General features: G+C 35.8%; 1 protein-coding gene across 1 annotated transcript; it reads left to right on the top strand.

Annotated features, from left to right (window-relative positions):
- Positions 1 to 27: 27 nt before the first annotated feature.
- Positions 28 to 27,978, top strand: LOC131063979 (uncharacterized). The gene is made up of 14 exons (XM_057997986.2): positions 28 to 300; positions 15,599 to 15,850; positions 16,118 to 16,246; positions 16,568 to 16,696; positions 17,078 to 17,674; positions 17,852 to 18,031; positions 18,289 to 18,447; positions 18,660 to 18,839; positions 19,055 to 19,957; positions 20,169 to 20,477; positions 20,971 to 21,002; positions 21,091 to 22,024; positions 22,664 to 22,695; positions 22,791 to 27,978. The coding sequence occupies exons 2-14, from the start codon at positions 15,728 to 15,730 to the stop codon at positions 23,017 to 23,019; spliced, it is 3,936 nt and encodes a 1,311-aa protein (XP_057853969.2). The 5' UTR covers positions 28 to 300; positions 15,599 to 15,727; the 3' UTR covers positions 23,020 to 27,978.

Raw genomic sequence — 27,978 nt, forward strand, 5'->3', positions numbered from 1 at the left:
TTATTTTACGCTGGACATTTTTGAGCGCTCAGCAATCGTATCCATGCAGGGTTGATCCTTTCTTTGTGCACAGATGTTCTATCAAAATTCGTACTCTTCTAATAAGTAGGCTCTGCTATTTTTGGAGGGATTTTCAAGGCTTCTGTAATTATCTAGGGCGCGTTTTTTAAGAAGAACTATTATTACTGCCGTAGCAAGTGGGCTCTGCTATCTTTAGCTGAGTTTTCAGAGGGTTCTACAGCTATCTGGGGCGTGTTGTTGAAGAGGAAATATATCTGGCATCTCGTTCTCACTGTGCAGGTACGCCATTTTTACTTTTGCTTTGGCAATGTGTTATGGTTTTCTGTGTTTGTTCGATAACTAATCAGAGTTTTAAGTCTTGGGTGCAAAAGGTATTCAGAATTTAGCGTTGGCAAGAGATTGACTGTGATCGTTGGTGATTGTGGTTGGGTTCTTTATGACAATAAACTGCTCTATTTTTAGTGACAATGACTTCTATGTTATGAAATTTGGGTCGAATCTTTGGAAGTAATGGTGTTTGCTTAATCTTGTGTGGATGTGGTTTGTTTAATCTTGTGTGGGATGATTTATGGATCACAATCTTGAGATTTATAAACATGGGTCACACTAAATGTATCCCATAATCGTTAAATCAACCTTGAATGTGCTCCATCATCATGATTCATGAGTCATTAAATTGCTACTCTGAATGCACCCCACGATTAATACACCGCAACTTCGCCATTATCTACAAACCCAATTCGCATTATACAATGATAGGGTTTTAACTTGATTGGGCTTTTGTGACTGTTCCTTATTACCATTTCAGCAGAATCCCTTGAAGACTTAAAGAGAATTTTAATTGATTCAGATTTCCATGTTTGTTTTGTTTGTGATCTTTGACGGTCATTGGCGGATTTGATTTTTCAGTTCTTTTTGGATACTGGTTGGTTTTTGGGTTTTCTTTTGTAGTTTCTATTATTTTGGATATTGGCGATTATCACTGATTAGCCTGCTAGGATTCAAAATTTCGGGGTTGAATCTTCAAATATATTACACAGTAACTTAGGTTTGTTGATTTCTTCTGATGGTGCAATCTTGAATTTACCTTATAACTATTTAATGTTAAATCATAATCTTGAATGTATACCACAACCTTGCCATACATATTTGAAAGTTATGGACTGCTTTCCATTATATGTTGGGACAATTTGGCCTTGGATCTTATGACTTCAAAATTACCATTTTGCCAAAATTGGTACAGTAGCTGATGTGGGTCAGGGAAAGCTAGCATACTGCAAGCATTGAGACCAGAGTTACACAGAGGAAACTTGAAAACAATTCAATGAAAAAAATTGAATGCAAAATCTATTATAAACTTTAGATTTCAAATACAGACCCAATGAGGCTCAGCCTCAGCAGAAGGCAGTCTTTGTCCAAACTCATAAATACAGTCATACAGGTTGTGACAGACAGTCATAGTGAATTCCAAAAAACAAAAACAAAAACAAAACTGAAAATAAAATGCCACAAACATAGGTGCACAATGCTTGGAAACTTTCGCTGATATCACAATACTCTGCCTTAAAACTTGGTCAACTGATCAATATGCATCCAATCGAAAAATCCCTGCTGCAGGCAAAAGCTATCTTACCAAAAATAAGACACTTAAAACTTGACAATAATAGCAACACAATGAGAAATGAAATTTGAAAATATTGCACGTTGTTTTGTGTGTGCATATATATATATATATATAGGATTACATCGGCTCCATCAGATGAGGGTATTACATTTAAGATATATTTGCCTGGTTGGGCTTGTGATGAATTAGGAGACGTAGGTGTGTTCAACTTGTGGTGGAGATAGCAGTGAGTCGTAGTGCCCAATGAAAAAATTGAATGTTTCCATATTCCCTTTCGAATCCTTCTAGAACTGAACAAGGTGATTGCTTATTTGAAGTTTGTTTGCTCTGGCTATAGCAATATTGAAGATGCCACTGACACTACTAGTCCTTGGCCTTTTGTTGAATGCAGAAATTGGAATCAATCCTAAGGGCTTTAAAGGATCTTTGATGTAACCAACCATCGCATGTTTCTCCTAGCACTTTCTTGTGAGAACTAGTATATAATTGCTCACTAATAGTTCTAATATGTGGTTGTCACTATCATGACCATCCTCGAAGATTTTTTATTGATCACCTTCCTAATTGTTGTCTCAACTTCATTTGCATCAATTTTGAAAATCTTCTTGAGTTGGATCAAGGTCTCCTTGGTCAAACAAGGGCAGTTTTAACCAATGAATTGTATTTTGCAAATTGCGTTGTACAAAAGAGATTCTAAATGATCAATTTATGAAGAGAGCTGATAAAATCTTACAGATGTATTCCGTCTGCGGTTTTCCGGGTTTGAATGATCGTCATAGTACATCATAGAATGGGTGGTAAGACATCCCATGAAGAAAGTAGTAGTATCTATTGTAAATTTTCAGAGTGGAAGATATTTCCACCTATTTTTATTGTTTGAAATGATCTCCTCTTTAGTTTTCTCACAAGCTTGATTAGCAAGAAAATTTGCCATGCGAATCACCTCTTTTGATAGCAAAGTCTGTTGATTTTTTGTCCATGTAGTCCAAGATTGAACTATTAAACTTTGCAATGTTTGCAACTTCGAATTTAACACATGGTAGTTACAAATTGCATTTATGTAGATTTGTGAGTGAGTAACCTTCTATGTCTAAATTGTATATGCTTTCCTTTTTGCATAGTTACAATTTAATTAAAAGGACCATAAATTTTGCTTCATTGTGGGTTCCAATTTGAAGCTTTTTAGAAATTGCCGATACCAAATTCTTGTTCTCATTTCTTATAGCAACGCTTGTCCCAAAGTTACTTGGATTGGCACACATTGTGTTGTTAAAATTGAGTATCAATCTCCCTTTTGGAGGTGGACACCACTTAATTTTGTCTCGTTGATCTTTCTTTGTTGTATATTGGAATTGTACTTCTTGTGAGGTATTCACACATCGCCCCATTGCAAATGGGGACCACCCCACTTTTTTTTTTTTTTTTTCTTTCTTGGTTGTGTTAGAGTCTTTGCTATTAGTCTTTGCATTGAAGGGATAGAATTTCTCAAGAATCTAGAGGGTCATCATGTTAGGTTGAAGTAAGTCATCAAGCATGTGGCAAGAATGATTTATGGGTGAAAGACTTGAGGATTGAACAAACTGAGCAAAGTTAGGTGAAAGGACTAAGTCAAGAGTCTTTCCTAAGGATGCGTACCTTGCTAAGGACATGACACCTTGTACCTTGCTTAGGACATGAGACCCCGTACCTTGCAAAGCTCCTAGAGCGAGATTTTGATATCCTGTCCTTGCTGAGGTCCCAGAGCGAATTTTGTCCAAAATCAAGTCATGTACCTTGGAGAGGTTCCAGAGTGAATTTTTGCATTTAGCTCTCGTACCTTGCTAAGGGTCAAGAGCGAATTTCTCCAAGTGAAGATCAAGAGTGAATCTATCCAAGTGAAGATCAAGAGCAAATTTCACCTCCAAGTCTTGTCCTTGCCAAGGTCCAAGAGCGATTTTTATCTTCAAGGTCATGTCCTTCCAAAGGACATAGAGCAAACTTTTCATCTTGACCTTGTCCTTCCAAAGGACCTAGAGCGAACTTGACCTTTTCCTTGCCAAAGGCCTAGAGCGAATTTTGCTTCAAGTCTTGTCCTTGGAGAGGACATGGAGCAAATTTTCTACCTTGACCTTGTCCTTGGAGAGGATCCAGAGCGAACTTGTTTCTTGTCCTTGCCATGGTCCTTGAACAAATTTTTGCCAAGTATGTACCTCACAGAGACCTTAGAGCGAATTTGAAGATGTGTACCTTAGAAGGACTTTAGGGCGAATTTTGTCCAATTGGTGTACCTTGGAGAAGTCTTAGAGCGAGTTTTGTCTAGAATCATGTGCGTAACTTACACAAGGCCAAGAGGGAATTTTGCCTCAAGTCATGTCCTTTGAGCGAAATTCTCATTTAGACCCCGTCCTTGCTAAGGACATAGAGTGAACATTCTCACCTTGACCTTGCCCTTGCTAAGGACGGAGAGCGAATTTTATTTTAGGTCTCGTCCTTGCCAAGGTCAGAGAACGAAATTCCTTATGAAGAGCCTTGTCCTTCCAAAGGATCTAAGCGAACTTGACCCGGTCCTTCCAAGGGTCCTGGAGCGAATTTCATTTCATGCCTTGTCCTTCCAAGGGACATAGAGCGAATTTCTCCAAATCATGTACCTTGCCTCAAACTTGGAGCGAATTTTCATCCTAAGACAATGTACCTTGGCCACCACATATAACGAATTATGTTTTAGGTATTGGCCACCACATATAACGAATTATATTTTAGGTCTTGTCCTTGCCAAGGTCAGAGAGCGAAATTCTTTCAACAAGTCATGTACCTTACCAAGGTCATAGAGCGAATTTTCCATCTAATTCATGTCCTTGCCAAGGTCTTAGGGCAAGAATTTCACCAAGGTTGTGTACCTCCCTAGGGAACAAGAGCGAAAATTTTCATAATGAGCATACCTTGCCAAGGTACAAGGGCGAAATTTTGACTAAGGTGATGTACCTCATCAAGGTCCCAAAGCGAATTTTGTTTTTGAGGCCTGTCCTTGCAAAGGACATAGAGTGAAATTCTTTGGAAGGATCCTAAGGCGAAGTTGAATTGATATCCTTGGAGAGGACATAGAGTGAAAATCTTTACTTAAGTCCTGTCCTTCCAAAGGACATGAAGCGAAATTTTATTTGGATCTTGTCCTTCCAAAGAACATAAAGTGAATTTTTTGAAATCATGTATTAAACAAATTCCTCAAATCCAAGAGGTAAAGTCGACCAGCATGGGAAAGGTGATTTGCTATTTTAAAGTGATTCGGCCTTATACTCAAAAGACATGACCTTTGCCCTAAGTGCTTATAAAGGAGAAGTTAGAACATTCATTCTAACCATCAACTCAAACATTCTCTTCTCTTCAAATGCGAAAATGGGAGCAGAATTAGCGAACTTCAGCAAAACATTAGTGAATTCCATTAGCATAAGGTCGAATTTCATCATTGGAGATGTAGGTCTAATCTTTGGAGCAGGCGAGATTCATCATTTGAGCACCAAAGAGAAGCGAATTTGCTCAGCCAGCAAGCTTATCAGCCAGCGAATTCACCTTAAGATAGCCCAAATTTGCTCTAGGACATTAAGTTTGCCTTCCACACAGCGAATTCATTGATTATTGTCAGTCCTTTGATTAGATTTAGAAAGAAATCATCAAAAAATCAAAGATTAGATCAAGCTGTATATCATGTGTGTTTGATGTACAATTGTTCATTTTGTAGGAGGTAAGGAAAGAGATCAAAGGGGCCAGGTTGAAGGAGGATCGGAACAAGGATCTCAAGGAGAGAATTTCAGCATCAAGGTCAAGATACAAGGAAGAGGCCTTCATGATCTCCATCAACATCAAGAACACCTCAAGTGCATTAAGAAGACTCAAAGTGCTACTAGATCATAAGATGGCAAAGGAGAGATCATAGAATCATCATAAGGCAGGATATACAAGCAAGGATAGAAGGAATGACTTGACCATGACACGTACTTCCTATCACCACAATGCAAGATCAAGAGGCTTCATCAACAAACACTAGAGCATCAAGGAAGGATAACCTACATGATGGAAGAATGTTTTACAATTTTAAATTCCCTTTGGGAATCCAAGAATTGAAGTCAGTATGATGAAGAGCTACATTCAATCAAGTGCACCATCCACTCAAAGTACATCATGAGCAAGAGGAGGAACAATCAAGGTCATCACACAATATCAAACATGATCAAAGAAGCAGATAGTTTCAGAAGAGTTAATCAAAGTTCGCTTCTCATCAATCATCACATTGAGTAATTGAATAATGTTGAGTATCAAGAGATATTGCTCAACATTCCTTGACCAAGCAAAGTGCAAGATTGACGTGGCATCCCAGTCATTACTCCACCAATCAGAAAGGGTCTACATCAGCTTGTCTTGATTCAATGAACTTGACTCACTAGTGATGGCACAAACTTCGAGGCACCTACTCTCGTTATCTATTGGTCATACCAAAGTGTTGTAATTATTTCATTGGCCGAACTGAGTTTATTGTAACAAACCCTAATTAGGGTTTTCATTGTAAAATCTCGGCCATTGATTTCAAATGGATCTGAGCCATTGAATTGTATTGAGAGCATTATAAAAGGCTCAAGCTCTTCATTTGTAAAGGTTAATAGCTAATAGTTAATAGCAATAGAAGAATAGATAGTTTTGAAGAAAGAATAGCAATTAGAGTAGAGTAGGAGGAGAAGGCAGAAATTGTTGCCTAAGAGATGTAAATGAACTCCATTTTCGTTGAAGTTATGGTGAAGTGTGTTGTTTTCTTACAATGTGCATGGTTTCTTGATGGATCTTCACGTTAGATGATAAATAAATTAGATTGAATGGAGGAATTTGTTGAATGTATTCATGTGGAATCTGCCTAGTCCATACCACTAGCCTCTTACTGATTGTAAGCATGCCTTGTGTGGTCAACTGGAATGATATGAGCTTAACTTCGAATCGTTCTACATTCATTGCTTATGCATTAACTGGAATGGTGATCGATGTTTAACGGTATTGATTCGAATATCTTTGAAATATCCCTAGAAGATTGCAGTGAGCTTGTGTCAAATTGTTCAAGTTGATGGTGAGACCTCGCTCAGTAGGATTCCAGCTAATCATTCAACTATCTTCTTACGTTCCAGGTCTTAGAATAGACTCTCTCAACCCTTTCCTTTTGCCATTTTTTCAAACTCGAGCTAGTTTAGGATAAACAACATCACCATATAGCAACATCAGATGATCGAGTTCCAGCAAATCAAGCATTTAGGCATTCAAACGTAAGTCCCCTTATGATTTCAGCATAATCACATCAAACCAACAGAGCTTATCCACATGTAGTGACCCTACATTCATGAACCTTGGAGTCTTCTCAAGTGATCCTTAAGCAAATCTTCAACATTTGAGAGATTTTGTTCAAGAGAGGATAAGATACTTAAGGTATTTTATTCTGTGTTCGCATGTGCCTAAAAAACACATCAACAGTACCCTTGGGAGATTTTGAGGCTGTTCCATTTTCCATTAACGTCCCATCCCAACTTGTGATTTGTCTTAGGGAATATCCCATAATTTTTAGATACAATTAGTTGTATTAATTTTATTAACTATAATATTATAGAAAATGTATCATTATATTAATTATATATGGAAATTAAATAGTTAAATACATAATTATTCATTTATAATGAAAAATAAGTTATTATTATTATTTTTTAAAATATTGATTATTTATACATTCAAATTAAATAGTAATCAACGAAAAAAATAATATTAATTGTATAGTTCTTTACATTATATAGAGGCAATGATATTTTATAAAAGTTAATACATAAAACGACTTTTATAAAACTCAAGATATAATAAAAATTGTTCAAGTTAAAAAATAAAATGAATCTTGTAACAAAAAGATTTTTCTTGAAATGGAGCAATATCACCATACTCCTAGAAATGGATGTTAAAAATAGAAACAACGCTTTTGGCAATTTTATTAGCTAACAATGGCCTCTTTTTTCGTTTTTGGTAACAAACAGTAGAAGATGTCCTTGAACGTGTCATGGTTATTGTTTTTTATAGCCACTATTTCAACCACTTCAAAACTTATTCAATTCATAAGGATAAATTGAAACCTGATTTGAATTGACCCTTAGCCAATTAGAAAGTTGATGATATTAGATATCCAATGAGAATGCACCAACTTGGAAATTCCACATCAAACACCTATAGACAAAACAATTAGGAAAAAAAGTAAAGAATATTTTTCTTTCCATTTTTCTGGTTTGATTGAAATTGCCCTTGGACCTTAAGTTGTTATTATATACGGAAGGTATAGTGTGAGAACTATCCCTTCACTCAAATGAATGAGCGAATTTTGCTTTAGAAAACCAGTCATCTTCAATAGCCCCCTTTTTCTTTCCATCGTACCAAATGCTCTTTATAATCTTTGTTTTTGGTCTTCATCACAAACCTATAGTATTTTATGATTACCAATTCTAGCAGGCAATGCAATGTAAATAGCATCATCATTGTCTATAGCAACCCACTGTAATCATCTACATGTGTGTGGATTAATAATAATGAAGAATGGTGAAATATCTATCAATGTTGGAGAACCAACTCCATATGCATTGTCAGAGAGTTTTTGCCTAATTTTATAGGGATTAATTTTCTTGCATTTGAATTTATTATAGGTCCCCTTGGGAAACTTATCCTTTCGTAGAAATATCATAATTGCATCATTGATTGTAATTGACCCACTTTCCTTTTCTCATTGGCCTTTTCCTTGTATTTTAATTGTTTCTCCAAATTCACTTCTTATTTCCACATGTAATTGTTGCATATATATTCTATGAAGTCCTCGAACTTTGCATTTTTTCTATTAGCAACCACCGTAATCAAATTTGTTATACATCTTGAAGATCTTCCATAGATAATGTGGAACGAGAAGCAATAGCTCACTTGTTAGCTAAATTTTTGTAGGTGAATTTTGCCTAGGCAAGAACAAAATCCAAGCAAGTAGGTTTGTCTCCAACTAAACTTCGAAGTAGATTATTAAGGCTCTTATTAACTACCTCCGTTTTTCCATTAGGGTGGGGATGAAATCCTCTATCACCCACAATCTTTGCCATAGCATCCACCAAAGATGAATCATAAACTTAGCATCCTTGTTAGATGTGATACTTCTAGACAAATGCTGCAATCTTACCACATACTAGAAAAATAATCTAGCAATGTTTAATGTTTCATTGGTTTTCTTATAAAGTATCAAGTGAGATTTGGATGATTTGTCCATGACTTTAAAGATATTATCATTTCCCTTGTAAGTTCTAAGTAATCTCAAAACAAAATCCATACTAATATCTTCCCATGATCCATTTGGAAAAGGCAATGGCTTATAAAAGTCTGTGTTCCTATTATGCCCTTTGCAAGTTGACACATTCTACACCTGGCAACAAACTTCTCTAGATTCTATTTTAGATGGCCAATAATATTTCTCTTCAAACTGTAAAAGGATTTCTCCCTTACAAAATGACCACAAAGATCCCCTCCATGCATTTACGTTATGAAGTTCTCACTCATGGAGCCTTGGGGTATGCATAATTGCTGAATTTTAAACAAAGTTTCTTTGTGAATAAAGAAATCCTTAAGTACCGTAGCATCTTGACGTGCCCTCTAGATATCAACGAATTCAAGATCAATGACTTCAAACTTTTCATAATCTTCAAAAAATCTATTGTTCAACCTAGTGCATTAGCTTATCTATTTGAATGTCCAAACATGTACTTCGAAACAAAAGAGTAACTTTGTAGGTATTTAACCCACATCATTGGTCTTTCATTCAGCTTCTCTAGGTTGTTCACATCAATGCTTGATGAACTATATAAGAACAGTCTCTTTAGGCAATAAGTAGTGCCTCTATTTCCTCAATTCTTGGATGGTGTTATAGAACTCTTGGTCATAAGCATAATACTTTTGTTTTGCCTCATTTAATTTTTCAGCAAAGAAGGCTTAGGGTTTGCCCTCTTAACGCAGCACAACTTCAGTGACTCTACCACTTTTATCACAATCCCCTTGAAACATTAAAGCGTCTCTCTACTTTTGTTGTTTATGTAAATATATTCTTCATACAAGAAGTCAATAGTGGAAAAATTCCATTGAAATGTCATGAATTTTCTATTAAAACTATCCAATCTATTAAAGATTTTTACTTTTCACTTTTTGGTGTAGGCCACTCACGAATTGTAGTTACGTTTGTAGGTTCCATCTTTTACCCTTTTCTAGATGTCACAAACTCAAATATATCAATTCCTCCCTAAAAATTGAGCAATTCAGATTTGTTAGCAGCTTTGCTTTAAATTTGGTATAACCTCTCAAATGTCACAAACGTTCTTCCTAAGTTTTGCTAAACACCAGTACATTGTCAAGATAAACCACAACGAATTTCTCATATATAATATTGGTATTTCAGTCCTTAGTCTCATGAAGGTACTTGGGGCAATTATTAATCCAAGGGACATCGCTAACCATTCATATAATGCATCCTTAGTTCTCAAAGCAGTTTTCCACTCATCACCCTCTTGTATCCTAATTTGAGGATATCCATTTTTTTAATCTATGTAGCAGAAATGTGTAGCACCACTTAAATGGTCTTATAAATCATCCCTTCTAGGTAAGGGGAGCCTATTTAAATTATAAATGTTGAGTTTGGCACAATAGAGGAATATTCTTTAGTGTTTAGCTAAGGGCATCACAAAACCCAGCCTCGAAAGCTCAAACTAACGTATTCACAGTACCAAATCCAGTCACAATGCACCAACACATTCAAGCCTTCATAGGAGAAAAACAATAGAAGGCTGGAGAGATTTTGGTAATATAACCTTTTGTAAACTCGTACAATCATAAAAACTTTCTTCAAACTATGAGCCACTATATATAGGCAATAACCAAAACTAGAATCCATAAATGGTTTCTAAAATCATGAGAGAAAATCATGGGCACCAATATCTCCATGCAAGACCCAAAACTAGAAACTGCCAATGGTTTTCAAAATTGTTAGAGAAAAGCATGGGCTAAAAGCAGCCCCTATCATGTCCCATTTTTTAAAATTAAGATAATTAATAACATTATTTAAGTTGGGTTCAATAATCTATAATTTTGAGGGGGACTTAATAAAATTATTATAATTAAAATAAAAAAGGTGTTTTTAAACATCAATATCAAAATAAATGTATTGTAAAATACCTTCTTTTTTTTAATAAAGAAGTGTTTTTAAATACTTGGAGGGAAATCTTATGACCCAAGGGCACAATTTAAAAAGGTATCAAGGAGGTGCCTATCTTCATTTAAGATCATTCAAGTTAACCTTTTTACATCCAAATTTCAGATTTGAGCAGTTTGTTCAATCTAGGGCATCCAAGGGCAAAAACCTTTGGTTTGTTTTGAGTTTGAGAGGACAGAAACCCTCTTGGATTACACATTTGGTATCAAGGATGGAAACCCTTGTTTCCCATTTGGGATGATTTCATCCGGGGATCACAATTGTGTTGATTTGTTGTTGTGGATTTGAAGACCTTTTTTCAGTTTGCTATAGTGGAGCTACAGTTTTTTTTGCTATTTTTTAAAGTTTTCAAGCAAGATCCCAGCGAGAAGCGATTAGTTTGCAAGCACATTTGGTGATTGGCACTTGGAGGGTTTCATTGTTGGATTTTTAGAATTTATTGCTGCTGTTCATCATCATTTTCAGCTAGATTTGAGACACCACTTTGAGGAGGAAATTTATTGCCAACATTTTTTCACTTTTAAACCCTACTTGCTAGATTACAAGTGATGTCTGCATTTTTTGGTGGCTGATTATCAAAATTTCATGCTGGATCTGAGCGCTAGCTATATCTAGGACATTGTTACATCATATGTTATTGATTTTTCAAGGGTTTGCGTGCACATTAGTCATTCGTTGCCTAGCATTTATTGTAGATCAGTGGAATACCGGCACTTGTGGGTCAAATAGCATCACCCATACAACCTTTATACATCATAGCAGCCATTTGTCATCATTCTATATAGTTTATCAACATCAAGGAGGGTAGGATGAGACTTGGTGGGGAGCTGTACTAGTATTGTTTGCTCCTGCATAGCAACTTTTATACCATTTTACCAGCCACCACAATTCTAAAATCCCTACTGCAGCCTACAGTATTTCATACCAGTATTTGAAGTCAAACAAGACTCTTTAAGGATGTCTAGATCTGCATTTTGTGATCGATCTTTTAATACTAAAATCAGAAAAAAATACTGTATTATGCATTGTAATCATTTCCAGCTCAGTGGGTAAATAAAAACAAATCTCTATGGGCTCCCAAAGTTACTATCTGATGTTGAATGATGCTAACATGATTATTTTAATTTAGATCCGAGTGTTTGGAGTAATCTAGGGTTTATTTCCAGCAATTGTAATTGACGAGATTGATCATATGAAGTGTTGAATAAGCAACTGAGGATGTGTTACTGTGTTTTCAGTCAATTCTTTTCAATTTTTATTTGCCATTCCAGCTTGGCTTGGTTTTCAAAATTTAGAAAAAATACAAAATTTCATAAAGTGAGACAAATATTGCGTGAATTTAATTGGGTACATTACATTCTCTTTTAACTAAAGCTCTTAACCCGTGATCTTATTTAGCTTTTTGGTAATGTGCACATGCAAACTAAAGGTATTCCTATCTTATCCAAGTCAACTTTCATGCTCTTTCTAATTCAACAACACTTATCCACCTTACAAGTTGTCATAGTTGCATTTTTCAACTTTCACGATAATTAAGTGAAAACTACAAATTGCCAAATTAAAACTAAATGTGACAATGAAATACAATTAAACAATTAAATACAAATACTGGAAAAGCAAGGTTAGGACAACTTTTTATCAGTAATTTCATCTTTAATTGTTAGTCTAAACCCATTAATGTACCTTGAAACATTTCTTCAGTATTTTAGAATGGTCATCTGTGATCGTGAATCTGTGCAGTGGAGATTTTATAATTTCTTAAATACTATAATAGAATAATCAGAAGGCAAAAAATTATCGTTTTGTCTCACTTAACATTCTAACCCATACTGTGAATCTTTTTTTTGGTCCACAAATTCTTTCTTGTTGTACTTGGTCCCACCAACATGATGCATGGCCCTCTTGGAGCAAACCTTTTGTAGTCTTCAGTTTGCTCCAAATCGAAGTACTTCTCCACGTCTAATATCTAGTCAATCAACTTTTCCGAATTCAGATTGCTAGCATAACTGGGTAATTCTATCCAAGGTGTGCTTCCCATATTAGCAATAGCCTTGATTTCCCTTTCATCGTATTCTTCTAACTCCTCATTTTTTTTTTGAATTAATCACATTTAAAACTCTTTCTTTTTTTGGCAGATTCCATGGCTTCCATTTGACCTGTAAATCTTTGATGGCTTCCAATAGCTCTATGCTTCCAAAGTATCTAGGGTCTCTTCCTCCCCAAAGAGAATGCCTAGATACTTCAAACTGCTCTGATAACACTTGGCACAGTTGCTGAAGTGGGTCAGGGAAAACCAATAGACTCCAGCAATGCAGACAAGAGTTACAAAGCATAAGTGTGAAAAAAATTTAATAAAAAAAATGAACAGTCTATTAAAACCTTTAAGTTTCAAATTGAGAGCTGATGAGTTTTTGCCAAAGCACTAGGCAGTCTTAGTCCTAAATACAGTGACACAGACTGTGACAGTCAATCACAATGAATTTAAAAAATGAAAACAGAACCAGAAAGCAAATCCCAGCAAATTAGGCTCACAATGCACAGAGGCTTCTGCTTATATTTCAATTACTTTGCCTTAACTGGGTTTTCAGATCTACGCTTCTGCTAATGTTAGAAATACTCTACCTCAGACTCACACTTCTGCTGATCAATATGCAGCAAATATAAAAGATCCCTCTTGGAGACACAAGAAGGCAGCCCTTCAATTGTAAGCGGAAGAAGCTGTCAATTTTGCATTGATATCTTTTCTTATAGGCCCTGTTTCCACCACTTATAAACTTCTTGAATTCATGAGGATAAAATATAATTTATTTTCTTAGACAGTCAGCCAATCAGAAAGTTCATGTCATCAGAAAACCCATGAGAAAGTCCCAACTTGGAATTTACTGTCCCATATGGGACACCCTCAGACAAAAAAGAAAAGGTTTTCTTCTCTCTTTTTTTGTTATTCTAATAGCCTGACTAGATTTGTAAAATTTGTTCTGATTCATGAGACTTAGCTTTGGCATCCTTTTTCAATGGTTAGTTGCTGCTGGCCTGCTATGATAAGGGTTTCTTAAGAACCTCTAGACTTCCATATCACAAAAATTGTTTTGACCATGTTCTTTCAAATACATCATGTTTGTAGTAGTCTTCTACAGATAAAAGCTGTTGATTCTGTTCTTCTAAATAATTTTTATATTTAACTTTTTGAAGAGGGCAATCATTTATGGGCAATTTTCTATATGTCAAGTCATACAAATACCATAAGTTATTTGGAACCTTATAGCTTCCATGATTTCAATTTTGAAATGTGACCCCAGCAGCCCAAAAATCTGAACAGTAACGACCAAAAATCAAACTCTTAACTTTATTCTGGACACCAAAACAAGATCTACAGAGTTGATTTCCTTTTCTACATACGGCATGAGATTTCAAAGAGTCAAACTTATTGGCTAACTGACCATTGATTACTTCAATCATTATAACAAATTTGAAGCAAGAAAAATACATATAAAATCTAAATCATTATTGGGAGGAAAGGCGAGAAGATTCAGTTCTTAATGGAGTTTAATCTCTACATCTTCCTCATCATTGTCAAGTATTTTGCTGCTGGATTGAAGATTTTTCAGGAAAGTTAAAATTATAATATATGGCTATTTTTATGCAATGTAATCATCTACTGCAGACAGAATGATGAAAGACAACCATTCACTGCCACTAGCATCTACTTGACTAGCATTATAGTCAAGATCTGAAAAGTATGTTGGGTGTGGGTGTGAGCTTAGTCTAGGAGAATGTCACATAGTTTTGCTGCCGCTTCAGATTCCATGTCCTATTCTTCTTTACTTTCAACAGAAAAATTTCAGCGGTATGTGCATAGGAATTCTACTTCTAGATTTTGAGAATACTTATCAAGGGTTTGCAGTTTTACCTTACCCTTTTTAGGAAATGGTCCAAGGGGCTACTGGAATTTTGTCAACAGGTGCTGTTAGGAACATTTTGGAGTGATTTACACTAAAATGTTCTGGTGTAATATCACATTTTTAGCTCTGCTCCAGTTTCTCAGACTTGTGAATCCAAAACTAAATATAGGGTTCCATTTGGTAGAATTATCTCCCTTAAAAGTACAAGAGGATGCTGCAAAATTCCATCTTCTATTTTCTAATGGCTGCTCAAACTGTCCATCCTAATGCTCCATGCTCTGTATTTTAAGACAAATTTATCTTCTTTAGGTTTTAGCATTTCAATTTTTTCAATGAATCACCGCCGCAGAAAAAACCCTAGTAGTATCCAGTGGATTGTGTCTTTAGTTACCCGTTCATAAGGGGCCTCAGAATCTGCATTTTTAGATCTAACAGCTCGGTTCATTTCTTGAATTAATATGCCAAACATGTACAATACTGTAAATAGGAAGAAGAATATTTGATGATTAGGCAAAAGCACTCTCTTTGTTTTCTTCAATGGTAGTTAAAACATATTTAAGTTGGATTTGAGTTTGACCCACATTATTATGTTACATCTTTTGTTTAAAACAATGGACTTTCAATGACTCTAGTTAATGCTTATTTGCAGTGTTATGCTTTTGGCGATTGATCAAACTTAAGCTTTTTGATTCTCAGGGATTGTATTTTATATTGTTAGTTTGGCCTTCATTATTTTGCAAGACTAATTAAGGATATGTTATTTTGTCAATGGTTCAGAATTTTGGCATTAATCACTATACCTGCTCAGGGAAAGTCTACTGGAAGGATATTGGTGTTGTTTAGGTTGCATTATACCAGATCCTGTAGTTTGTGCATGCTGCAAGTCTAAGCAGGGCAGCAACACCGATGGCAGTTGTAGATTATCACAGCCTTCCCCGGAAAGAGCTTCAAAATCTGTGTAAGAAAAATGGAATACCTGCAAATAAAACAAATTCCTTTATGGTAGATGCTCTTACTTCGATCTTGAAGGTATTTGCTACTACTATTTCTGCCTGAATCTATTTATACAATTTAAACAATATAATTTTTAAACTTAAACTATGTGGAGTGATACAGAAAATTGTAATCCTTAACTTCTGCCTATCACATATTTATTTGAAACCAAAATTTGAAATTAATTATATGATAAGTCATATTGGTTTATTTGATAATTGCATTTTGATTTCACTTGTCATTGGAAAAGCTTGGGTTGTTCAGTCATCTACTACTTATTCAACTAACTTGTCAATGTTGAAGGTTGATAAGTCAATGGTTGATTATCACAGCCTTCCCCGGAAAGAGCTTCAAAATCTGTGTAAGAAACATGGAATTCCTGCAAATAAAACAAATTCCTCTATGGCAGATGCTCTTACTTCAATCTTGAAGGTATTTTGCCACTATTATTTCTGTTTGAATCTATTTAAACAATTTAAACTAGATAGTTTTTAAAATTAAATCATGTGGAGCAGAAGGGTATACCTGAGGAGATACATGAAACTGTAATCCTTAACTTCTGCCCATCACATATTTATTTGAAACCAAAATTTGAAATTAATTATATGATAAGCTATATGGTATCTTTGATAATTGCATTCTGGTTTCACTTGTCATTGGAAAAGCGTGGTTTGTTCAGTCATCTAATATTGATTCTTCAAGAGGGTTGTTTAGACATCTAATACTTATTTAACTAACTCTTCAATGTTGAAGGTTGATAAGCCAGAGGTTGATTATTACAGCCTGCCCCGGAAAGAGCTTCAAAATCTCTGTAAGAAACATGGAATACCTGCAAATAAAACAAATTCCTTTATGGCAGATGCTCTTACTTCGATCTTGAAGGTATTTGCCACTACTATTTCTGTTTGAATCAATTTAAACTAAATATCTTTTAAACTTAAATCGTGTGGAGCAGAAGGGTATACCTGAGGAGATACAGGAAACTGTAATCCTGAACTTCTGCCCATCACATATATATTTGAAGCCAAAATTTGAAATTAATTATATGATAAGCTATATGGTATATTTGATAATTGCATTTTGATTTCACTTGTCATTGGAAAAGCTTGGGTTGTTCAGTCATCTAATTTTAATTCTTTGATAGGGTTGTGCAGTCATCTAATATTGATTTTTTGATAGGGTTGTTCAGTCATTATATTTTTATTCTTTAATAGGGTTGTTCAGTCATCTAATACTTATTCAACTAACTCTTCAATGTTGAAGGTTGATAAGCCAAATGAGTTTGTCTCAGCAACTCCTACAACCTTACCTGAGGATGCAGGGAACACATCCATTTCTTCTATACTAAAAATACACAATAATAGGGAAGATTTCACTGCATCAAAATGTCCTTATGAAAGTACATTTTTCTCTTTGGAAATTCAATCTCAAAGAAAAGAGCCGATTGAGGAAGATGCTATCCCTTCAACAGTGGATACCCATACTGAAGAGTTCACTGGAGAAAATCCAAAGACAAAAACTGCAACAATTGATAACAGTAATACAAATAAGACATCTGAAGCAGAAAATGTTCTATTGTATGTTGCATCATTGGGTACTGATGATCGGAAAGAACTTTTTGAGGAAGATGCTATCCCTTCAACAGTGGATATCCATACTGAAGAGTTCACTGGGGAAAATCCAAAGACAGAAACTGCAACAATGGACAACAGTAATACAACTAAGACATCTGAAGCAGAAAAAGTTCTATTGTATGTTGTATCATTGGGTACTGATGATCGGAAATTTTTTTACCATCATGCTAATCAGCAAATTGAATCTGGTCCAGACACTCCTATAGCCCTTTATGAGGATGCGTTGGTATGGATATTCTTTTCAGATAATATCTTTTTATATTTTGGTCACCTTTTGAATTCTTGATCCTGTAGTATCAGTCTTTTTATGGGAAATCAAAATTTGAACTTATAAATCTAGTGATCTTTTTATAACGTCAGGTTGTATTTTTCCTGGTTTTGTTTTCCTCTTTTGGATGACCAGGAAGAGCTTTGCCAACAGGCTAAATTTATTACTAGAAAGGGTGACAAATATTCACTGTGTTGCACATCCAGTTCCTCTCTTTGTAAAGATATGAATGATAGGCTGGACAATGATACCAAAACATATAGTCATGACGAGCAGACAACAGTTAATGTGCAAAGAGTGGATCATTGGGGTCAGGTGAGTTGTATACTATAGAAGTATCTCCTATTTGTTCAGAATATGATCTTCCTTTTTATCCTTCTTATCCTTAGACCCTTAATGAGGATGTGCTGGTATGGACTTTCTTGTTAGATAATATCTTTTTATCATTTGGCCACCTTTTGAATTCTTGATCATATAGTATCAGTCTTTAGTGGTAAATCATAATTTGAAGTTATAGATCTAGTGATTCTTTTATAATCTTAGGTGATATTTTTCCTTTCTCGGATTATCAGGAAGAGCTTTGTCAACAGGCAAAATTTGTTACTAGAATTGGTGATGAATATTCATCGGGTTGCACATCCATTTCCTATCTTTGTAAAGATGTGAATGATAGGCTGGACCATGATGAGCAGACAACAGTTGATATGCAAAGATTGGATCGTTTGGGTCAGGTGAGTTGTATACAAATAGAAATATCTCCTATTTGTTCAGAATTTGGTCCCTCCTTGTCCTAAGGCCACAGCATTATTTGATGGTGGCCATGTGGTATTTTTGACTTCTGCAGCAGATTTATTTCTGAAGCTGCTCAATTGAGTGGTCTGAATATTATACGTCTGCTGTTTTTAATGGTTATATATCTCTCATTCGGTTTGTTGATGATCAGGAAAAACATTGTCAACAGAGTAAAATTGTTACCAATAATGTTGATGAAGAATCTTTACATTGCACATCCAACCTTTCTCCTTGTTCGGTAGTGAATGTCGGTGACACCCATGAAGGCAACTTTTCTCCTGGTAATGAGGAGAGGTCAATTCATGTTGAAGGAGTAGACCTTTTGTCTCAGGTAAGCTACATAACAAGGGAGACATCCCTATTATGCTGCTTCTCTTGTTGTATGATCTCCCTGTTGAATTTATATTCTTGTTATCTTTTAACTGTCAGATAGCATAGTGGCTGAAGTATCGGTATCTCTAATATTGAAACAATGAGCAAACACATGCTCATATTGCTTGGTATTTTGTTGGTTTTGTTTCACTTAGTTGATCTTGTGGATTTCAGGAGAAAGAGATATACATGAGAGATCACGAAGAAAATGATATTGATCCAGCAGTATTATACTCATGTGAAAGGCTGAAAAATCACCATGATAGTTATAAGAATAGCCAGAGGCACATTGACATTGATGACAAAAAAGATTTGTTTGCAATGGAAACGGTTATAGATGATGAAACAGTGAAACATGATCAACCATGCAACCAACCACCATTTTGCAGAGGAAATGACAAGGAAATTGACATTGATGACAGAAAAGATTTGTTTGAAAAGGAAATGGCTATAGATGATGAAACAGTGAAACACGGTCAACCATGCAACCAACCACTATCTTGCAGAGGAAATGATGAAGTTAAGAAAAGTATGGTCAAGATTCAGACAGCTGAAGTTTCTAACAAGTCTTCTTCATGTCAGCTTTTTGTCTGTCCCGTTAATGGGAATAAGCAATTTGTTGACCTTGAAAATTCCAGTTCATCAGAATGGATGAAAACCCATAATTGTGAGCTTTCTGAGTTAAAATCAGCAAGCTGTAAAACCATCTGCAAAGTTGATGTGACAGCAGAAAGCAGGAAAATTAAGTCAGATAAGCTTACTGATTTTCAGCCACCGACTTCAGATTTTGAGAGGTTTTCAGATCAAAATCCAACTACATGCTCTTCAAAATTCCTTGGAAGCCAGAATTTTGGTTCCATATTGCCCTTTACTAAGAAATTGGATGTTTGTAGGGAGCGGAGACGCACCTCTTCATTCCTTATACCTCCACATGGTGCAAATAGAGGTTTGTCTTCTTTCATGACTAAGAAATCAAGCAGGCTCTCATATACTTTCATCTCTCCAAAAAATACAATAAATGTTTCATTCTCCTCCCCTTCAGCAATTGGAGACTCACACAAATCTGTTAGCACACAGGTATATAGATATTTTCTTGTCCTTTATATTTTCCTTGCTAAAGCTTATTTAATTTTAGTTTAAAATATGTTGTTGAATGTCCTCATATAGATTCATAATCTGGTTTAAAAAATAGACCAGTGTTAGTGCCCTTTAAAGAGTTTCACCAACTTTTCATGTAATAGTTATGTAATTTGATAATGTTTGTCATCTATGTCCATGCAATTGACAGGTTAACTGCTCATCTGAAAATTCTTGGCCAATAAAGGCAGCACCATCAAAAGTACCAAATTTCTCTATTAAGCTGGGGACACCAGAAAAAGAAGTGTCGCTTGCCAAGTATCATCCTAACACAAAAATTGCCTATTCTATAGATGAACCTGCCAGTCCACATGCTTTTGTTGAAGCAGTATCTGCAATGACTCCCATCAAAGATGGATGTCAAGATGTTGAAATGTTGGATCAAGAGTTGCACTATTATTCTACTACCGAAAGCCTCCAAAACAAAGCAGACAATGAACACATTTTTCGTCTTGCAGAGGTGTGTTATTTTTCTAAAATACTAAAAAGGAAAAGGACTTTTGATGCTTGCAGCCCCTCCATTTGTTGCAATCAAAATTAGATGATTTTCTTTTTAATATTGGGTGAATGAGCCTCTAGGCCCATAGATAGGTGACTTTTATTTTGTGCAGATGAGGCTCTAGGTAGGCCACACTTATTAGTTGAAATTTGTTATGGTGGATATTTGGCTTTTTATTTTTGTTTTATGCAGTTATATGTAGAAGAATATCTTAGAAAATTGTCTAAGTGTTGGCTTCCAATCTCTTCCAGTTCTTGAGCACTGTGAATTCTTAATTTCAACTTTTTGCTGGTTTGTTTAAAAGTTTGTTGTACTTACTATTAATATTTATAGACGTTGAACTTAACTGATGATTATGGGAAAGTCTTTCAGCACTGGTCCAGGTTAATTCAAGCATATTTTTATCTCTTTTACTGGCTAAAAAGCAGAGCCTGATGCATTTTATCTTTTACAGGACTATCGGAATAGTGACAAGAAAGTTGAGAGGTTAGCAATGCCTTGAATGCTCAAGATATTTTGTATAGAGTTCTGTTCAACTGTAAACAAATTCTTAAATCTTTATGTTTTATTTCAGTGTGTCACAGATGAATTTTCCTCATAATTCTCAGAAGCAAATGCGCAAGAAAAGCCTGTTACAAGATTTACAATCTGAAGAGAGTAGAAGAATTTCAAGGTACAAGGATGACTATAAGAAGTCTCCTTTCACTAAATGTTTACGAGGCATGAACAAATTAGCAATAGCTGCAACCTTACGAGCAGACATCCTAGCCAGAAAAAGGGGATTACCTCTTGTGGGAAATAGTTCTGCTTATTCACAGTCTACTTCTGCATTTCATGATCTTCCTTACCAGAGCCAAAATGTACAAGAAAAAAATAGCCAGGATAGAATTCTGAGAGGCGAGACTGGTAATGAAAATGGTGCTTCTCCCCAAGTTTACCGTGAGACAGACCAATGCGTTTCTTCCATAAAAGGATATGAAAGTGAAGATCCAGCAGTCTTTCCAAGTGTATATGAAGATAGAACTCAGTCTGTTTCTCATTTTACTCTAGGGAAGGATCCTATGCATAGTTTCTGCAATATTGCTATGCCTTTAGCACATAATGGGCCAGTAATAACAAGTGTTTCAGCAGTTCTTCCAAGAGATGAGGCACTACAAAGCAACTCCATAATTAGAGAATCAAATTCAAAGTTGTCTAAAAGACAATATTCAGAAATATCTCCCCTAGCGCATCAAGAGAAACTTATTTCTGTTTACGGATTAATTCCAGGGAAGGATCTTGTGCAAAATATTGGCAATATTTCTGCCTCCTTAGCTTTAGTGGGGCCAGTTATGACACATGTATCAACAGGGATTGAGAGGGAGGAGAGACAGAACAACAACACAAAATTGCTTGGCCAATCCTTTCAGCCATTAGCAAAGAAGCAATTCTTTGAGAAAGACTTGGTAGAATCTACGGAAAGCCCCCAATACGAGGCAGACAATGAACACAATTTTTGTCTTGCAGAGGTGTGTTATTTTCCTAAAATACTAAAAATGATAAGGCTGCAGCCCCTCTATTTGTCGCAATCAAAATATTAGAATATTTTCTTTTTAATATTGGGTGAATGTACGTCTAGGCCCAAAGAATGATCTTTATTTTGTGCAGATGAGGCTATAGGTAGGCCATACTTATCAGGTGAAATTGTTATGGTGGATATTTGGCTATTTTTTTTGGTTATATGTGGAGATACACTAAATTTTTTTTTCCTAGTATTTGTGAAATAATTTTCTCACTGTTATACTTGATAAATCTTTCAATTTCATTAAAAGATAATCTCTTTGAACAAGTTTAGAACATAGAGTTTTCCTTAGGTTGTCAAGTGGAGTTAAAGCAAAGAGGTGGTTATGTGTAGAAGAATATCTTAGAAAATTTTGTCTGAAGTGTTGGCTTGCAGTTTCTTATAGTTCTTGAGCACTGTGAATTTTTATTTTCATGTTTTTGCTGGCTAGTTTAAAAGTTTGTTGCATTTACCACTAATATATATAGATATTGAACATAACTGATGATTATGAAAGTCTTTCAGCACCGGTCAAGGTTAATTCATGCATATTTTTATTTATTTTCCTAGCTGAAAACTAGAGCCTGATGCATTCTATCTTTTACAGGACTATCAGAATAGTGACAAGAAAATTGAGAGGTTAGAAATGCCTTGAACCCTCAAGATGTTTTGTAAAGAGTACTGTTCAAGTTTCAACTGTAAACAAATTCTCAAATCTTTATGTTTTATTTCAGTGTGTCACAGATGAATTGTCCCCATAATTATCAGAAGCAAATGCACAAGAAAAGCCTGTTGCAAGATTTACAAGCTGAAGAGAATAGAAAAATTTCAAGGTACAGGGATGACTATAAGAAGTCTCCATTTACTAAATGTTTACGAAGCACGGACAATTTAGCAAGAGCTGCTACCATACGAGCAGACATCCTAGCCAGAAGAAGGGGGATTACCTCTTGTGGGAAATAGTTCTGCTTATTCACAGTCTACTGGTGCATTTCATTTCTGCTATGCCTTTAGTACATAATGGGTCAGTAATAACGAGTGCTTCAGCAGGTCTTCCAAGAGATGAGACACAACAAAGCAACTCCATAATTAGAGAATCAAATCCGAAGCTGTCCAAAAGACAATATTCAATAATATCTCCCCTAGCGTATCAAGAGAAACTTATTTCTGTTTATGGATTAATTCCAGGGAAGGGCCTTTTGCAAAGCATTGGCAATATTTCTGCCCCCCTAAGTGGGGCCAGTTATGACATGTGTCAACAGGGATTGACAGGGAGGAAGATAGACAAAACAACACTACAAGTAGTGAATATAATCCAAAATTGCTTGGTTGATCCTTTCAGCTGTTAGCAAAGAAGCAATCCTTTGAGAAAAAACTTGGCAGAATCTTCAGAGAGAATGCAAGCACAGAGAATACAACACAATGTTATGAACCATCTTTCTGGACAAATGAATTTTGCTGAGAAGGTTCCTAATGACAGGAACAACACAAATTATTTATTAAAGTTAAATTTGATTAAGTCTTGCATATTAGAGACTGAAGATGGATCTACTGAAAAGGTCAGAGAGAGTCAAACCAGACACCAGGGACAATTAAAGACCCCTCTGAGAGGGAATTATAAATAAAAGGCAGTGGAAGCTGCCAAGAAAAAAGCATTTGTTCAATGGAATGACAATGAAATAAGGAACAACATAGGTAACTTACTAGATTTAAATTGGATCAGCTCTTACATATTGGAGACTGAAGATGGATATATTAAAAGGGTGGAAGGTAGAAAAGACAGGAGGAACAGTTTGAGACTTCTATGAGAGGGAATTCTAAAGAAAAGGCAATGAAAGTTGCTAAGAAAATGGCCTTTGTTCAATTTAATGAGACCTTAAATTCGAAAAGGGGAATCACCACAGTAAATTAGCTCTGTTTCAAAGGGAATTACTGCAGCTTTTGTCTTCGCTCTTCTAACAGCACTAGCAGTGATTGAAAACTGTGTTGTTTTTTTTACATGATTTGGATCTTTTGTAGATGTAAGGATTCTTTTGGAACACATCTTGTTACCTATTTAGCCTTCTAGCGAGTTATAAGTTTTATTATAAGAGGTTAAGAGGGTTTTAAGTAGCCAAGAAGACCGAGGTATTAATCTAACACTTTGAATGTTATAAGGGTGACATCTTAAGAATTTTTATTCTTTTGTTTAAAAATTTCCCTCCCACGTTGAAAGGTCAGCAATTGTGTTTATTTTGTAAGAAGAGGGGAATTAAAACTCAAAGCTCAAAGTTTGGAGTTCAAGCTTCATGTGCATTTAGGGTTTTCTTAAGTTTACCCTAGTCCTATCTTGGTTGCTAACATTTCAAGAAAAGAAAGATGGAGTTCCTCAGCGTAAGTAGCTTAATGCAAAGTCACTACAAGCTGTTATACTGTCAAAGAAGCCGCCAAGAGACAGTAATTTAAATCATGCAATGAATCACGCGCGAGGGAAGCAAATCATGAAGAAAATGAGCGGTCAAGTGTTCCTTCAGATGGTTTGGGTGTAGGATATGAACTATGCCAGATGTAGGAGTTCCTTCTTTGAATCCACTGACATCTCATGAAAAGCCAATGCAAAGGGTATGCACAGCACCAATTCAGGTCTGTCTTATTCTCAGTCATCTTGTTGTTGTTTCCAAGGAAAAGAGAAGGATTGATAGTATGTATTATGAAGGGGTTTTCTTTATTTATGTTTTGGAAGCATTCAGAGTTGTGGCAAGCTTAGCTTGTCAAGGATTTTGTATTGTGGGTGACAACGTAGAGGTCTAGAATAGCAGTCATTAATGATGCAGATCAGAGAAAACTCAGAGCATAAAAGCCTTATACAAAGGCATTACCAGACTTGTGATATTGTTCAGTAAACAAGAGTTCTCAGTGTTTGAGTATTTCAATGAAAAAGGAACGAAGACAGATTCAGAAGAGTAGTAGTCATAGATTGTCTCAGTGCATGGGGCAGTAAGTCAAGATGGAGTATAGATTGAAACAAAAGATGAATTGAGATCTGAGACAATAGCATATGGCTAAGGTATTAAAAGAAAAGAAAGTTACATAGAAATACACTACAACCTAGGGACAAACCAGTCAAAGGCATAGCATAAAGATAGTCTAAGACTAACAGTGCACCAAATGACAGTATGCAGAGGCAGATACAATCACAATGCAGTAAATACACAGTGACAAGAGACCTGTAGCAGAATAAGATTAAAGACAAGAATTAGTAGCAGCAAAGAAGGACGAAGCATCACAAAGCACTCTCTAAAAGAAAGAATAGAAGGGTATGGTCACAAAATTTCAAATCATAAAGTTTCACCAAGGACAGTATAAGACAAGGATACTGCTGTAGCATTACTCACAGCCGAAATAGCAGATTATCTGAGTGGTGCTAGAAAGACAAGAATGATTTGTATTCATTATCAACACACCAGGAGTAAATGATTAAGCAACGAGTTTGAAGCACAGAGGATATGCTATAGAAATATAAAGGCAAATGTTAATAATGTTTGGTCACAAATCAAAGAGTTTTCACAGTCCCATGACTGTTACATGAAGGCACCATTCTCACATAGGAACAGAGACTTTTCAGATCAGTGGTCATAATAGAGGATGATCTGGGTATTGAAAAGGTTGTGAAAGCAGTCTACTTGTAGGAGCCTGATATGATACTATCAAAGAAGCACAGAGCAGCATAAAGGATCACAGTGCCAAAATGGAGATTTGCAGTCTCGTGTCAGAGAGATAGAATAGTATAGACAAGGATTCATGCCAAGCAAAGGTTTCTAACTTTTCTTAAAAGGTTGAAGGTGATGAGCTACAATGGAATCAAAAATTGTTTGACAGTCCAAATTATGGAAAAGTTTCAATGTGCCAAAGATAAGATCATGATGTCTACAGCAGTCAAAATCAAATCCTTAGCAATACAAAACAATCCAAATCCCAAAGAATGGAGGACAATGAGCATGGTGTTTGAGACACAGTCCATTACCACCAAAAAGCCACAAGAAGGCAGCCATGATCATAGTCATTAAGGACATCAAAGACAAATATGACAGTGACTATACCCTAAACACAAAACAGTGACCAAGAGCATGCAAGGAATGTGCCATGAAAACGGTGATAAGGTCATTAGAAGGATCAACTATGACAGTCACTGTCAAACAATGAAAATCCAATCAAAGAAAACAGAGGAAAGATTGTAAAGGTTGTAGTCATTCATAACCATCAAAAGACAGTCTAAAGCTTGTGAAAGACAAATCCAAAGACAGTCATATTGGTTGTTTTGAAGATGACAGAGATAAAAAGTTGTGTAAGGATGACTGAGCAGATTACCAACAAAAACACAGTCATAACTACATGTGTTATCACTGTCAAAGAACAGTCAGTCTCAAGAAGCCAATGCACAAGATTCTCCAAGCAATCCAATGATGAAAAGCCTCCACAGGTTTACAAAAGAGAAAGAGCAAACAATGAATTTATGAAGGTTTCAGACTTGTCAAAGAAGACACAGCAGTCCTTAATGGCATGACAGTCCTAATACTGTCAAAAGGGTCCATATCTGATAATGAATAAGATCAAAAAGGGTATTGAACACTGTGATAGCATCAAAGGTAGCCCAATAAAGCATTATAACAGCCTTCTACAAACAGGATAAGAACAATGACATGATACATCACAGTCACATCACAACAGTCACAGAGGCTTTAAAGGCACTGATCATGTATTGACAGTAGATCAGTCTCTCACCTCCAAAGAATATGAAATCACTATAGAATATAATGCCTTTACTAAAGTTGAAGAACCAAATGAACAAAATGCGGTTAATACAGTGAAATCTCAATCACAGAGATCTCGTAGCAGCCCTTAAGGACACCACTGGTCACAAAAGAAATAGCAGTCACAGTGAGGACAACTTTTCAAACGGCATTATGACAAAGGAATGCAGTCATAACAGGGTATACAATTAAAGGCATGCTGCAGTGATCCTAAGGACAGTGAGAAGATATCATCAAGCTCAGGAAACATCCATGGAGGTTGGGTACGAAAGAGCAGAGGTAAAGCCTTTTGAGAGACAGTGTTGCAGCACTTAAGGGGCAATCCAAATGAAATATCACAGGACTGTCATACACAGAGAGCATCATAGACCAGCCACTGTCAAAAGGCAGAGCAAATCAAGAGGAAAAGAGATGTGAACATGGAGCATTCACAATGCAAAAATGCAGTCATAATCACCAACGAGGCCTAGAACAAAGCAAAGAAGACAGTCAAGAAAAATGGGAGTTTCTCAGTCATAGCTGCAGCAGTCTTCACAAATGACAGTCATTCATAGCCTAACAAGGATAATTGTACTTCAAGATCACTTACAATTCCTTGCATCATGCTCATCTATAGTTCAAGCTATCACTCAAGCAGTTCACACATCAGTCTAAAAGGAAAGAGGTATATTTCTAAGTCAGACTCAGCTCGAGTTTCATTTAAGGCCTGAAAATTAGGGGTTTTGGAGGTGCTTACATCAGTTTGACATCAGTTAGAGACCCCTACATGGATCATTCATGAGTTAAGATAATTTTTGAAGCACTTAACCATCAGTTTTCTTTAGTTTGGACTCCTTTTTTGCCTCCCTCAAGATCAAATTCGACTCGAGCAATATCATGCAAATTGAAGATCAAGACTAGGAGAAGGGGACAGGCAGTTCAAGCTCTTCATCAACTCAAGAACTGGAGTTAAATATCAGTCTCTTCTTCAGCCAAGAGAGGGAGCTCATTTGATATATCTTTGTACCTTCTTTTCTTTTCTTGCATACACACAGCAGCAAGAAGATTGTAGCTCATTTATTTTCAGGCTTTCTAGCATTGTAAGAGATTTTCATCAGTTTATGAATAAAGGACAGCAGATTCTTTTCATACC

The sequence above is a fragment of the Cryptomeria japonica genome, chromosome 11, assembly GCF_030272615.1.
Source record: "Cryptomeria japonica chromosome 11, Sugi_1.0, whole genome shotgun sequence".
Taxonomy (NCBI): domain Eukaryota; kingdom Viridiplantae; phylum Streptophyta; class Pinopsida; order Cupressales; family Cupressaceae; genus Cryptomeria; species Cryptomeria japonica.